The 13,687-nt window shown below is 41.5% G+C and overlaps 1 protein-coding gene across 6 annotated transcripts in view; it reads left to right on the forward strand.

Annotated features, from left to right (window-relative positions):
• Positions 1-4,710, forward strand: part of PACSIN2 (protein kinase C and casein kinase substrate in neurons 2) — a 102,884-nt gene extending 98,174 nt beyond the window's left edge. For 4 of the 6 annotated variants that reach the window (XM_018553464.1, XM_018553463.1, XM_018553465.1 and 1 more), the window contains 3 exons: positions 369-476; positions 2,803-2,993; positions 3,598-4,710. In XM_018553464.1, the coding sequence (XP_018408966.1) occupies positions 369-476; positions 2,803-2,993; positions 3,598-3,710 (412 nt within the window). In that variant the 3' untranslated portion in view covers positions 3,711-4,710. The remainder of the gene's footprint in view (positions 1-368; positions 477-2,802; positions 2,994-3,597) is intronic. The other 2 variants (XM_018553467.1, XM_018553469.1) reach the window with 1 other exon arrangement.
• The last annotated feature ends 8,977 nt before the right edge of the window (positions 4,711-13,687 follow it).

Below are 13,687 nucleotides of genomic sequence, written 5' to 3' on the forward strand. Positions count from 1 at the left end.
TGGATTACTGAACACCACTCTATAGAGGTGACTACAGAGGGGAAGATGTTCTGTAGTCCAGCAACAGACAACTGTGCAGAGCTGACAACACTTCATGGAATTTTACTACCGTAGAGGCATTGCATTTGCTCAGCAGGCTTATTTCTGTACTGCATTTTTAGACTGATAAAACGTAGAGTTAAAAACTGGATTAAAAGGATAAGCCGTGCAGACATGTACTAAATGTTTTTTTTTGTTTTTTTTTCCTTGCCCAGACGTACACTTCAAATACTTTTTTGCTTGTGTTTTTTATACTTCTTTTTTTATTTTTAGTTTGTAATCTTTTTGGTTTGTTAGTTTGATTTGCCTGCTCTCTTCTTCCCGGTCAGCCATCTTAGCGTGCAGTCAGTACAGTCCACACAGTCGAGTAACAATCCCTTTGAAGACGAGGAGGAGACCAGCAGTATCATTGAGAAGGAGGACAGTAAAACTAAAAAGTTGGTGACGCCACGTTTCCTGTTTCATCTCCTCTAGCTTCCTGTCTCTGCACTGGTTTGTCACTCGGGGGCATACGGAGCCTGAACGGAACACAGCGCATGTCACCTGCATTCCGTCCAGTTGTCTTCTCCTTTAACAAAAGTGTTTTTTCCCCTTTTTCCAGCACCGGACACTAACCTTACTTTCTCTCATCAATTAACTGCATCCTGGCTGGTGGGACGACTCTTTCTAGATCACCAGCAATCCCCTGCAAAGTTCTGTGTCCTTTTCTTATTTCAGGGGGTTGCTGGAGACCTAGCATGGTTTTATTTTCTCTGAACATGTCGGTTTCACAACTTTCTGTGTTTTAATGTGTATTTGTTTAGATTGGATGGATTGGCTTTGGCATAGCAAAACATTTCAGCTTTGCTTGCTAAAATCTGTTCCTAAATGGCCGCTATGCTGGCGGGAAGCCATTATACCTGCTGATGGCCACATATGTAAAATTATTATGGACTATTGTAGAAACAAAACTAAAAGATTAGTTATGCAAGGACTGTCCCTAATCGGAGGGGTCAAAATTGGCAGTGATATGTTGGTTTATGCTGGAAAATCCTTTAATGCCCAACTGAACTTTCATTTTGAATCAGCTGAATACAATTTTTCTAGCCTGAGTAGAAAAGCGGGGCGGGGATTACACCACTCCCACTCATTGGCTGCTGCCCGGCTGGATGATGCTTCACGCTGCGCCCAGAACAAGGTGAGCGTGAATCGTGTAGGGCCCAGGACAGAAGGAAGAGGTCCCGGGACTGGTAATCAGCGGTCGCCAGGGGCCCCTTCCTCCTGTCCTGGGCCCCCTCCAAGTGGCGGAACTCCAGGGCCCGGTCACAGAGAGCAAAGGGTCCTTCTTTATAGCTTTTCTACACTTAAGCATATATATTATCATTTTTGTTTAAAGCCCGAAGAGTTATAATTCAAAGTAAATTGCCGCATACAAAAGGGTTTTTGAAGTCTTATTGTTAACGGCAAACTCTAAAGGTGGCCAGACACTGTGCGGATTTCGGCCAGTTCTTGAGAAACCTGGGGAAATTCGCACAGTGGGTTCATCTGTTGGCACCCTTTCAGCCAGCAATGCTCGATCAGGAGCCAGTTGGAGAATCTTCATTCAAACAGAGCCGGCAGCCAATGAGCTGCTGGCTCTGTTCTGATATTCTGACATCGGGGAATCCTTGATGAACGTGCTCATAGCATTGATTTAGGGATCTGCTTTATTTTTTTCGTTTCAGCCTGCGGGTTGACCGAAAAAAATAGCAGTGTACGACCAGCTTAAGGACATGTAATGTTTCTCTAATAAGCATTTGGCTGATCTTTTAACTGGGCATGTTGGGTTTGTTATATAATGCTTGGCACATTAAAGGGAATCTATATTGGCTTTTGAATCCATTTTAATTAAAATTTCCCCCCCAAGTTTGTACATTTTCAGACTGACTTTTTTTTTTTTATTAGCCATTTCTATTTTATAAACGCTATTCGTTACATTATACATGGAACAGCCATGACATTGGTCTCACAGAGCAATATGGGATTCTAAAGAGAGAGCAGGAACCATTATATATTCCCTTTTACCAAGAGTCTTGGAACCTTTAAAGCTGAACTGTGGGGGAAGAATAATAATGAAAAATTTAAAAAACACCTTTGCAGTGAGGCTTCCCCCACACTACAAGGGTTAAATGCTCATGTCATACAAGCTGAAAAGAAAAAGCTACTATTCCTCGCTCCCCTGGCAGCCAGCTCCTCTCTGAGGCTTCATGTTGTGGGCCAGACTTCAGAGTCCTCATGTAGAGCATGTTTGCTGGTTGTACGTGATGATATCAGAGTTGCCGTGGCCATTGGAGCAGCATGGAGAAGTGGCATCAGCTGGGATGTGAGGAGTAAAGGAAGTATAGCTGCTTTTTATGTTCCCCTTAGACAAAATGAACATTTGACCCTTGCAGTGCATGGGGAGTCCCACTGCAAGGGTCATTTTTTTTAAACGGTTAGTGATCCTACCATGTTTAATATGTCTTAACTAAAACATTTTTACTTTTTTTTTTTTCCCTCTCTTTTGCCCTCATATAAGCAAAATTAATTGCAAAGGATTTGTGGTCACTATCTGCATAAATGACATAGTAACATACTTGTTTGTATTGATTGGCCATAATTGTGAGGTAGCAGAGTTCATGCTGATCTGGCTGTGGAATGCAATATGCTGATGTCCTGTGCACTGCTTTTACAGGCCGATGAGTGTTGCCTTTTCCCTTCAGTATCATGGAATACTTCCTTACCAATCCTTTTCTTGTGTTCTAGTGTTAGCAGCTATGAGAAGACTTATCCCACCGAATGGTCTGATGACGAATCCAACAATCCCTTCACCAGCAGTGATGCCAACGGTGACAGCAATCCCTTTGATGAAGAAACTCCTGGCGTAGTGGAGGTCAGAGTCCGGGCGCTGTATGACTATGAAGGTCAGGAGACGGATGAGCTCAGCTTTAAAGCCGGTAAGGAGATTAACAGAAACATTTATGAACCCTAAAGTTATTTGAAATGCTTGGAAATTAAAAGGCGCTTCAATGAGGATACAGCTTACCTATCTACTAGAGATGAGAGTCATCATAGAGATTGAGGCTTGTTCGTTTGATAAAGATCATAGCATCACTAAGACTGCAGCCTATCCAATCACTAGAGACCAATGGCATCGTAAGACTGCAGCCTATCCAATCGCTAGAGACCAATGGCATCACTAAGACTGCAGCCTATCCAAATACTAGAGACCAATGGCATCTCATTGTGAATTCAGCCTATGCAATCGCTAGAGACAAGTGACATCACATTTAGAATCCAGCCTATTCATTCAGTGGAGACTAGTGACATCACACAGAGAATGCAGCCTCACACAGAGAATGCAGCCTATCTATTTACTAAACACCAGTGACATCACACAGAGAATGCAGCCTATCTATTTACTAAAGACCAATTACATTGTTGAGAATCCAGCCTATCCATTTGCTAAAGACCAGTGACATCACATCGAGAGTGTATCCTATCCATTCACTACAGACCAGTGACATCACTAATTATGCTTTTGCCATTATTACCTTACAGGTGAGGAATTTACAAAAATCGAAGATGAGGATGAACAGGGTTGGTGCAAAGGTCGTCTGGATGGTGGGCAAGCGGGCCTGTACCCTGCAAACTACGTGGAGCCAGTACAGTGACATTTGAGCCCCTTCCCCTTCCCACCTCTAGCGTGCACCTAGTTCTCGTTATAACCTGTAATCTGTTCACTGGGAGTTCAATGCAACATAACCTGTATATATTACTATATAAGGAAGATATGGTTGACTCTAGGAATGACTTAACCTACATTCAGTAGAACTGGGAATCTTGATGTTTTTGATTTTAACCTTTTTTTTGTCTTTCCCTCCCATTTTTCAAAGCCAAGGCACTGTTACTTTACAGTATCAGTCTTTTGTTTTGAAAAGGGCCCATTGCAATTGAATGCAAAATCAGCACATCGAGGAAGCAACAGTCCTGCTTGTTTCTTGCTGTATTATTTTTCTTCTTTTTTTGTTCGATTTAACATTTTTATTGGTCGCTGTTGTGGACAGTGCCTTGCATTGATCCTGCTCGTTCACTTCTCAGTATGATTTGTTGGAAGTGACCTTTTCTGTAATGTGGATTATATATTTTTTTAAGCGTTGCAGTTCTGTAATTTTTTTTTCTTTTGTTTTTATGAAAATGTTTGACTTTTATTTAAAGGTGGGCGGAAAGTAATTTTTGTTTTTGTTTTTGCTGCGGAAGGGCAAAGGTTTAGATGCTCGATTTGCATTATAAAGTATACATTTTTGTGCTCCTGTTTTATCTTTTAAGGCAGCCGCGTGTCTCCTGTAGGCAAAGCGTTGGCAGCCCAGCTTTAGGTAATAGTAACGATAGTGTTGTATTTATCAAAGTCTGTTACAGGAAATTGTGGCAGACCTTCTAATCCTAATGCTGGGTTTACATCATCAAGGAGGTTATTTATTTATTTTTATTTTCCCAGTTTGGCAGCCAGAAGTGGCTTCTGTACATAAAATTATCAAGTTGCCCTTTTTAGCGATTTTTCATTTTTCCAATTTGTGTTCTGTCGTTGTTTCAGCATATTCATGTTTCAAAATAAAGTCCTGATAGAGTAATCCCGGTCCTTAAATGACATCCGCTGGTGAAACATTCCCTGGTCATATTAAAGTGTTGTGACTGGTTAAAGTGTATGGTAAGGCAATTTTTTAAAGTTTTGGATAGAGTGGGGATAGTTTTTCTTTGTCTGTGTCCTCACTAGGAAGATTCACCCCTTCTGTTTTTCCTGGTGACCAAGACAGAAAGTGATGAGAAATCCAAAATTTTAGAGTTGTCACCAGAGCAAGAAGTGAGGAAATGTCCTCCAATTAGACAGTTGTCCTATGCAAATGTGTCCTAAAGATGAGAATTCTGTTCACTCTAGATTGATTTCCTCCCATTTCCTGTTGCGTCTCCAGGACAGGAAGTGAAGGGAAATCACCCTAGAGGGACGCAGGCAGCACAAAATAACACTATAGTGGCTTTAACCCTTCCCTACTCTATCCAAAACTTTTTTTTTAAATACATTTGGCTTTAAATGCACTTTAATTTCCAACAAACACATTTGACAGAACAAAAAAACAAAGAACAATCTCTGTCGGGGTCAGAAGGAGGACCATGTCTTTAAATCCTCCTATTAACTGCTCATGTGCAGCAGCTGGCAGGTTTTCAGAAGCAAGAGAGCTCGGGGTGTGGTTTAGCAGTGCAGCCTGATTCATTTTTTAACTGCTGCTTACTCCTAAAGGGACCCCTTTTTTTTTCTGCTGGTAGGTTGGTAATACTGACTGGATGTGTCAGGATGGGAGTGGTTTGCATCATAACAAAAAACAAAAAAATTTAATATTCAGTGTTTTTAAAAAAAACAAACATCATTAATATGTCATCCAATTAAATTTCAGGTGACTTTCCTGTTGGTCTAAAGCAAAGTATTATAAAAATACACAGTTCCCAGGGCTAACAGAGAAATCGAAATATATAATCTAAGCTTCTAATGCTGGGAAAGGGCTTTTGGTGTATGTTTATTTTGTTTCACCTTCCGTAGAATTTATGCAGAAAAATAAAAAAATAAAATCTTTAGAGCTGTTCTAGTTTTACAAATGTTGACTAAAAAAAAAAAAGGCTACATATGTGTCAAGACTTTCTTCATGTCGTCATCTACTGTACAAGTACCCAAACGCTGTGTTTAGAGTAATGTGCGTTTGTGTGTCTATGGATAAAGAAAATATAACTATTTATGCCTCTATATCTAGATATATCGACCATTTTTGTTGACTATTTCCGAGGAGAATCCTTTAAAAGCGCATGTTGTCTCGTGAATTTCATGACAGACTATGCCTGGAGACTGTTATCGATCCTAGATCTTCGATCCTTCCTAGTTTTTTGCTGTACCATAGTCTTAAGTATTCTGTGATTCTGAAAACATTTTAGTAATAAATGACAAAAAAAAAGTGTTGTGACATGTAATTTTGGAAATTTGGTGAGATGTACTAAATAAGCTTTTGTTTTGGGGGTTCTGTGTGGATTTTCTGTAGCGAAACACTGTATAGTCTTCCACAGCGCCTAAACAGAAAGCATTCAGGAAGGCTGGTCTCTTAAACCGGAATATTCTTTCCTAATCTTGTCGGAGAAAGGTGACCCTGTCCATGGGTGATGCTGATCAAGAGCCACACTTGTGATAATCCAGTGGATTTTTGGTAATCAGGCTGGATCCTTGGGCTGTATTCTAAAGCTTTCCTAAACTTAAAGTTGAAGGGCCTGTGTTGACAGGCATTGGGCTTGTGTTGATGGCAGTTTGAGATGCTTCAAAGATCATTCAGAATTCATTGACCGGTGCATTTTACCTGTACTTGACCACCTCCTGAGCTGCATCGACCAGGATTTGCATTCCCATCGGTTGTATGGGAATGCAAAACCCATTTGGCACCAGCAGAAGCTTGTCGACACAGGCTCCATATCAGCCAAATACCTTCCAGGTGCTTGAAAACAAAAATGTGTGCAAAGTCCTACAGTTCGTTTTCTTTAAAGCAGAAAGGCCTGTCCCCTGCTGTCATGCTGGAGTGGAGGACCCTTGCTCTCAGTGGTCTCTTTGTAGAAGTCTGACATGTACCCTGCCAAGTCAGAGCTAGAGCTTTCCAAACGGAAAGCATGAGCTTTACTGATTGCAGAGCTATAGATCTGACTCAGCTGGAACTCTCCAAGAGACCACTGCTTCTATGCAAAGATCAGCGAGGGTCCTTGGTTGAGAGCATGCTGGAGAGCCAAGATTTTCTACTCTGGCTTTGTCTGCTTCCTGTGCACTTGTGGTTTTGATGCACCTCGAATGTATTTAGCAGATTGAGACTTGGAAAGTGCAGTTGGGCTTTAATAGGTGTGGCCTCACTGCTTAAAAAGCCAATTCACCCAAAATTGACATTTTATTTTTGGTAAAGGCTGGTGTTCTGAGTTAGCCGAAGGTTTATAATATATCTCTTGTAGGGGAGGGTTCCAGCAGCAAAATCTACTTGCTTGATATCCTATCTCAGCCCACTTCCTTCTTCATGGAGCCAAACTCCTACCCCTGCAGGAAGGGTAGACTCACGACTGCCCCAGAGCAGGACTCTTGTTCCACCCACCTCAGCAGGAGTCTCCTTCTACTACATAGTCTGGTTCTCATTTCACTAACTGTAACCTTCAACATAAAACGGGGAGACCAAGTCCTTCTTGGAATGTCTGCGACCGGTGGGCCAGATGGGAATTCTGACTCAAATATCTGCTGGGTTTCCTGTAAAGTATAAAAGACATGCTTAATTCTTAGATTTGAGTGGACTGACCCTTATGATTCCTGATCTCTCTTTGAAGCAAAGTGCTTTTTTTTTTGGCCAAAAGAGCCAATGTGATCTGGATGGAGATGCTCAGAGACACCACATGTGCAGCATGAGAGAAGTCTCCTGGTTATAATGCTGTATTATTGTCTATAGCATAATGTTTCTATTTGCATTCAATGGAAAAACTGTTGTTGAGGAAAGTCTTTACTGCATACTATAGCACAAATAACTGTACACAGAGCTGATTGTGGTATATCGGGTAAGTTGTGCCACACAAGGAACATTTTGGCTGTAATCTTATTAAAGGAATACAAATATATTTTATTCAAATTCTCCCAGTGTGCATCTGTCGTTTTTTAGCATTGTGTTTGTGTATTCTTGTGTGTGAGAGATATATAGTGAGATGTATAAATACCCACTGTGCATATATAGAGTGAGATCTACAGTAGATATATATAGAGAGGGAGAGATCGGTCTTATCTATTAGAGATGCACCAAAATAACATTTTCAAAACCGAAGATAAAAAAATGTCAGACCGAAATGTATTTTTTTTCTAACCTTTTCAAATTTTTTAATTTATTTGTATTTTTATTTTTTTACTTTACTGTTGGGGCTTTGGGGAAATATTGGGGTCTAAACAGGCCCCTGATATTTCCGCTTTAAAAATATAGAGAGATTGAGAACAGGGTCCTCAATCTCTTTTTCTGCAGCCCCTGTTTTAAATGAACAGGAATCCTCTACACTGAGTGTTCCTGTTCATTAATAACTTGTGGAGATAGTATGTTTACTATATTAACAATCATGAACAGGAGGTGATGTAGATCACTTCCCATTCATTCATAATTGGGACAATGTAAACATACCATGTCCTCAGTTATTTACAAGCAGTCAGCGATCACTACTTACTGAGTGCTTGTACCCACTCTCCATCCTGACTCGCTGTCACAGGAGGCTTAGCGAGTGGTGCCAGCCAGGTGGTGTGGGAGAGGAGTCAGCTGTCACATGAGACCATGCTCTCCTCCCCCGCACCACCTGGCTGGCTTCCGCTGATGGCTTTCTCCGCACCCACGCCACCGCTCTCCTGATTTGTCACAGGAGGCTGAGTAGGGTGGTGGGGGAGGAGAGCTCAGCATCCTGTAACAGCGCTCACAGCTGTCTCTGCCCCCACACCGCTCTCCTTATCTGTCACTGGAGGCTGAGCGGTGCTGGAGAAGAGAAGACGTCCACTCACAGCGCTCTCCTCCCCCTGTACCGTTCGGCCTCCTGTGACAGTTTCTCTCCTCCCTGCTGGACGCTACGCTGAGTCAGAGGGTACACAGAGCAGCACCCAGCGAGGGCGGAGAGAAACCAGGGAGCCAAAATTTCGTATATCGTATATGTACCATTTAGTGAAAAGTTTGTCATTGAAAAAAATACTGAAAATTATTCAGCTAGTTTGGAGAAAGCCATGGACATTTCATCCTGAGGGTTCGGAATATATCTAGTGAAACATTACCACCTCCCCAAATGCTTAATCGTATACAGAAAGAATGGCTGCAGCTGGGGTTAAACCTCCAGTTGAGAAAGTAAAATACACTCATGCTCAATGAACTGTTGATTTAATAGGAGCCAAAGGAAAAAGGCAACAGAGGACTGTTCAGGGATTTATATCTATAGTACTGTGCAAATGTGGGGGAAAAAATGCTGTAAAGTAAGAATGGTTTCAGAAATGTATATTTTATTTTTTATCAATTTACAAAATGCAAAGTGAGGAACAGAAGAAAAAATCTAAATCAAATCAATATTTGGTGTGACCACCTTTTGGCTTCAAACCAGCATCGATTCTTACACTTGCAGAAAGTCGGGATTTTGTAGGATTAGTCAGGTGTATGATAAACCAATTATACCAAGGTGCTAATGATCATCAATTTCATAGGTAGGTTGAAGCACAGCCAATAAACGAAACAGATGTGTAGGAGGCTTAAAACTGGGTGAGGAACAGCCAAACTCTGCTACTAAGGTGAGGTTGTGGAAGACAGTTGTCACAGATCATACACTATGGCAAGACTGAGCACAGCAACAAGACACAAGGTAGTTTTACTGCATCAGCAAGCTCTCCCCGGCAATGATTTCAAATCATACTGGGGTTTCAAGATGATGTGTTCAAGCTCTTTTTTTGAAGAAGCACAAAGGAACGGACAATGCTGAGGACCGTAAACGTAGTGGTTGGCCAAGGAAACAATGTAGCAGATGATAGACACATCATGCTTACTTGCCTACGACATCAGAAGATGTCGAGCAGTCCCATCAGCAACGAACCAGCAGGACCCAGGTATACCCATCAACTGTCCGGAGAAGTCTGTTGGTCTCATAGAAGACTTGCAGTGAAATAGACATACCTCTGATGTGGAAACAAGGCTAACCGACTCAACTATACATGAAAACATAGTAACTTGGGTGCAGAAAAAGGGCAGGTGCTCTGGACTGAGGAGTCAAAATTTAAAATTTTTGGCTGTAGCAGGAGGCAGTTTGTTCACTGGAGAGTGGTACAATAATGGGTGTCTGCAGCAACAGTGAAGCATGGTGGAGGTTTCTTGCTAGTCTGGGGCTGCATTCATGCCAATGGAGTAGGAGATTTGGTCAGGATCAATGGTGTCCTCAATGCTGAGAAATATAAGGAGATACTTATCTATCATGCCATACCATCAGGGAGGTGTGTGGGCCCCAAATGTATTCTGCAGCTGGACAATGATCCCAAACATACAGCCACAGTCATTAAGAACTATCTTCAGTGTAAAGAAAAACAAGGATTCCTGGAAATGATGGTTTGGCCTCCACAGAGGCCTGATCTCATCTCAACATCATGGAGTCTGTCTGGGATTACATTATTATTTTACAGGATTTATATAGCGCAAACAGTTTGCGCAGCGCTTTACAATATAAGGAAGGCATTGCAATACAATTCAAGACAAGACGGTAAGGAGGGCCCTGCCCTTGTTATGAAGAGACAGAAGGATTTGAGGCAGCTGACATCCACAGAAGATCTGGTTAGTTCGCCAAATTTGTTTGGAACAACCTACCTGCCGGTTTTCCCCAGGTTGCATCAAACACGGAGAGCCCCATCTTTAGCCAGATACAATACTGAAATTGAATGGTGGCCAGGGAACCCACCCACTGTTTATATGTCAAGATTCCTAACAACTTGTATATCCCTTTTATATACAATGGGTGGAGATTTCAATTTACTTTCTGTCTTTAGGATACAACGGGAAGTTCAGGGACATTTCTTCAAATTGAGGGAGGTTACCATCTTAGACAGTTATTTACAAGAACTGGTATCTCTATTGGATGATTTGACCTCACCTCTTGCTCTGATGACAACTCTAATCACTTTCCACCTCTATGCCAGTAGTCATCAGGACACAGAATTTAACTAGTAAACAGGAACACATCAAGTAATAGAATCCTAACAAAGGGTCTGAAGTTTTGCCTTTATGTACACTTTGAGAAAAACATGGAGGCTGTCACTGCTGACCCAATGGCTTTAACACTTTTTGAACCATAACAGGTATCCAAATCTGGAAAGTCCTTATCTACATATTTGATTTGAGTTAGTGACTCAAACTTTTAAAGGGCGTCTAACAGCCTGGCAAATAGCCCTTAGAGAATTTAGCAGAAGCAGCCTTGTGTTCCCCTCAGTGAAAGGTTCCTTTTAAAAGATGTGATTTCTGATGTACATTGGGTTTCTCCACCCTGTACCAAAGTCCACCAACGGGAGCATCAGAGCTAATAGGGTAAAGGAAACCTTTTGTGGCAGAAACATGCAGGCTTTTATAGCTACTTTGGCATTCTGAAAATGCTAGTTGCCTGGCGTTAACACAGAGCCTCATCCTTCAGTACTCAGAGCCAATGTCCCAGCATACAAGCAGTCCCTAAGGAGCAAACCTCTTCAGTGTTAGTGATTTAAAACGTAGGTCAGGAAATTATCATGGTCGCCAATGGCAGCCCTAATATTCTCTTTGGAAGGGTTGATATGGTAAAATTACTTAAATACACGTTTGCTGAAGATGCAAGTAGTGCCACCTATGGTATCAAAACCCAAGAGAATGGTTATGTTCTATAGGCCAGTTGGGAAAATCTAGAGCCCTGTTGTTAAAATCATGTGACCAATGCTGTTCACCTCGTGATGGACAATGCAGGGGTCGGAGAGCAGTGGTTTCATCAGGAAAGGTAAATAGTCATGCTAGTTTTATACCATGTATCGATATGGTGGGGGTTGCATTATTATATGATAGGAATACTTTAGCTCGATTTGCACCTAAGCGATCTGTCATGCGTTTCCAAATGCAAAACAATGTTCAACCTGCAGATTCTCATTATATTTGATGGTGCCCATTCACATTTAAACTCTGTGAAGCTGCTCGCCATGCTAAAATTGCTTATTTTTGGCCCTATTGGCTTCGATGGGAGCACATGAAAATGTGTTCCACAAATGTTTTTGTCCCTAACAACCAGTCTCCGCTGGAGGATTCTGACGTGTCCATGCTGCATGTGGAGAATCATCTACCGAACCTCCACGACCCCAATGATGCCCATTACAAGAACCGTGCCTGGGGAAAAAAATAGGTGTGACGTTTTCTCTGGTTGGAAGCACCGATAGCACAAGAGACAACACCACACAGAGAGACCAGGAAGCATATACAAGGACGATGATGACATATGGTGCCCCAGATGATGCTCCTTTTTCATTGGCCAAAATGAAAACCCCTGAAGATTGCAAACACATGAAAAACTTAGTGTGCAAAAAAGCTTCAAAATCGCCTGAAAATGCTCCGGTGTAAATGTGGGCTAAAGTTATCAGATCTTAGTGAGTATTTCACAACATGGGGAGGGGGGCGGCAGTAAAGAGGTTAAAATGAATCCTTTTTTTTGTTGTTGAACAGATGGCATCCTGGGCTTCACTTTTGGCACCTATTTGAACATACGTGCTGATATCTGATGTTTTTCTGCAACATTATTTGTAAAAAAAAATTACATATGTAAATTAAGAAAAATATAAAATACGAAACAAATTCAAACCTTTCACTGAAAATGATTGGAATCAAATGTCATTGGTTTTGGACAATGCTGGCTTTATTACATGCACAAGAGCATCTGATCATTTTCTGTATCTGTTACATCGTTACCTGGATGCTTTAGGTTTTTCACATTTGTGGCATTGCCCTGTAGAAACAAATGACATTGTTTGAAATGGAGAAGAGATTATATAAAGTCTTGCATGTCTTGGCTAAGTCAATATTACTAAAAGCCCATCTTGAGGAAAAGTAAAAATGCTCATTTATGTCTAGGGCAACAGGAAAAATCTGTTTTACTTGCCTGATCCCCGCTCACCCAGCAGATGGCGCTCTCCTCTCGGCTTTGGTTGTGGACTGTCCCTCACCGTCCTCATATGCAATGCAGGACTATGGAGCCTGCATTGTACTTGATGACATTAGCGGTCCATAGAGTGCCAGAGCGGGGAAAAGAGGCTGTGGGGACCAGTATAGCAGTGTGGAGGGTGCTGGCGGGAGCAGGTATCTGGTAAGTAAAACAGCTCTTTTCTTAATCATAAATGAGCAGTTAACTCTTGAAGTGTGGGGGCAGCCCCACTACAAGGTAAAACTTTTAATTTGCCTGGAGTTGAGCTTTAACAAACAGCAAGTGTGTGTTAAGCACATTTAGAATGTATCTAAGGCCAAAACTTTGTTTTTTTTTCATTTTGGTTAGAGTGGGAAATGGTTAAAAACACAGGGTTTTTTAATTACTTTTGGCCATTTGTTTCCCATTCAAAATATTTTCTTTTACTTCATGGCCTGTGAACACAGGGAGTAAGAGAAATCTCTAATTTGCCCTGGAATAGGAAGATTTCCACTTTATTCCTGTTCAGGAGACATCTCTACATTTTAGATGTCCCTTCACTTTCAGTCCTGTAGAAAACTGGCCACAAGGAGAAAACTGAAGGTGCCTCTCTCGAGCTTGGACACACAACAATAAAGACCCTCAGCAATCAACACTACAATGGTATAGTTTGTAGAAGTCATTGGATGATTGCTCTGTTTCAGTGGTGGCCAACTTTTTAGATATCAGGAATAGGTACAACAGGCATGGCCCTTTGATATCACCAAAGGGCCATGCAAAATATTCAGGATATGTGATGCTTTGGATTTTTCCAGGATCCTAGGCTGCTGAGAAGCATTTTGGAGAAAGCTTTTTGAATATTACATCAATTCAATGTTAACGGTTGTGAAGCACGTACTGCTGCCAGCTTTTTGAGAAG

This window comes from Nanorana parkeri, unplaced genomic scaffold (assembly GCF_000935625.1).
Source record: "Nanorana parkeri isolate BGI_ZX_2015 unplaced genomic scaffold, ASM93562v1 scaffold120, whole genome shotgun sequence".
Classification (NCBI taxonomy): domain Eukaryota; kingdom Metazoa; phylum Chordata; class Amphibia; order Anura; family Dicroglossidae; genus Nanorana; species Nanorana parkeri.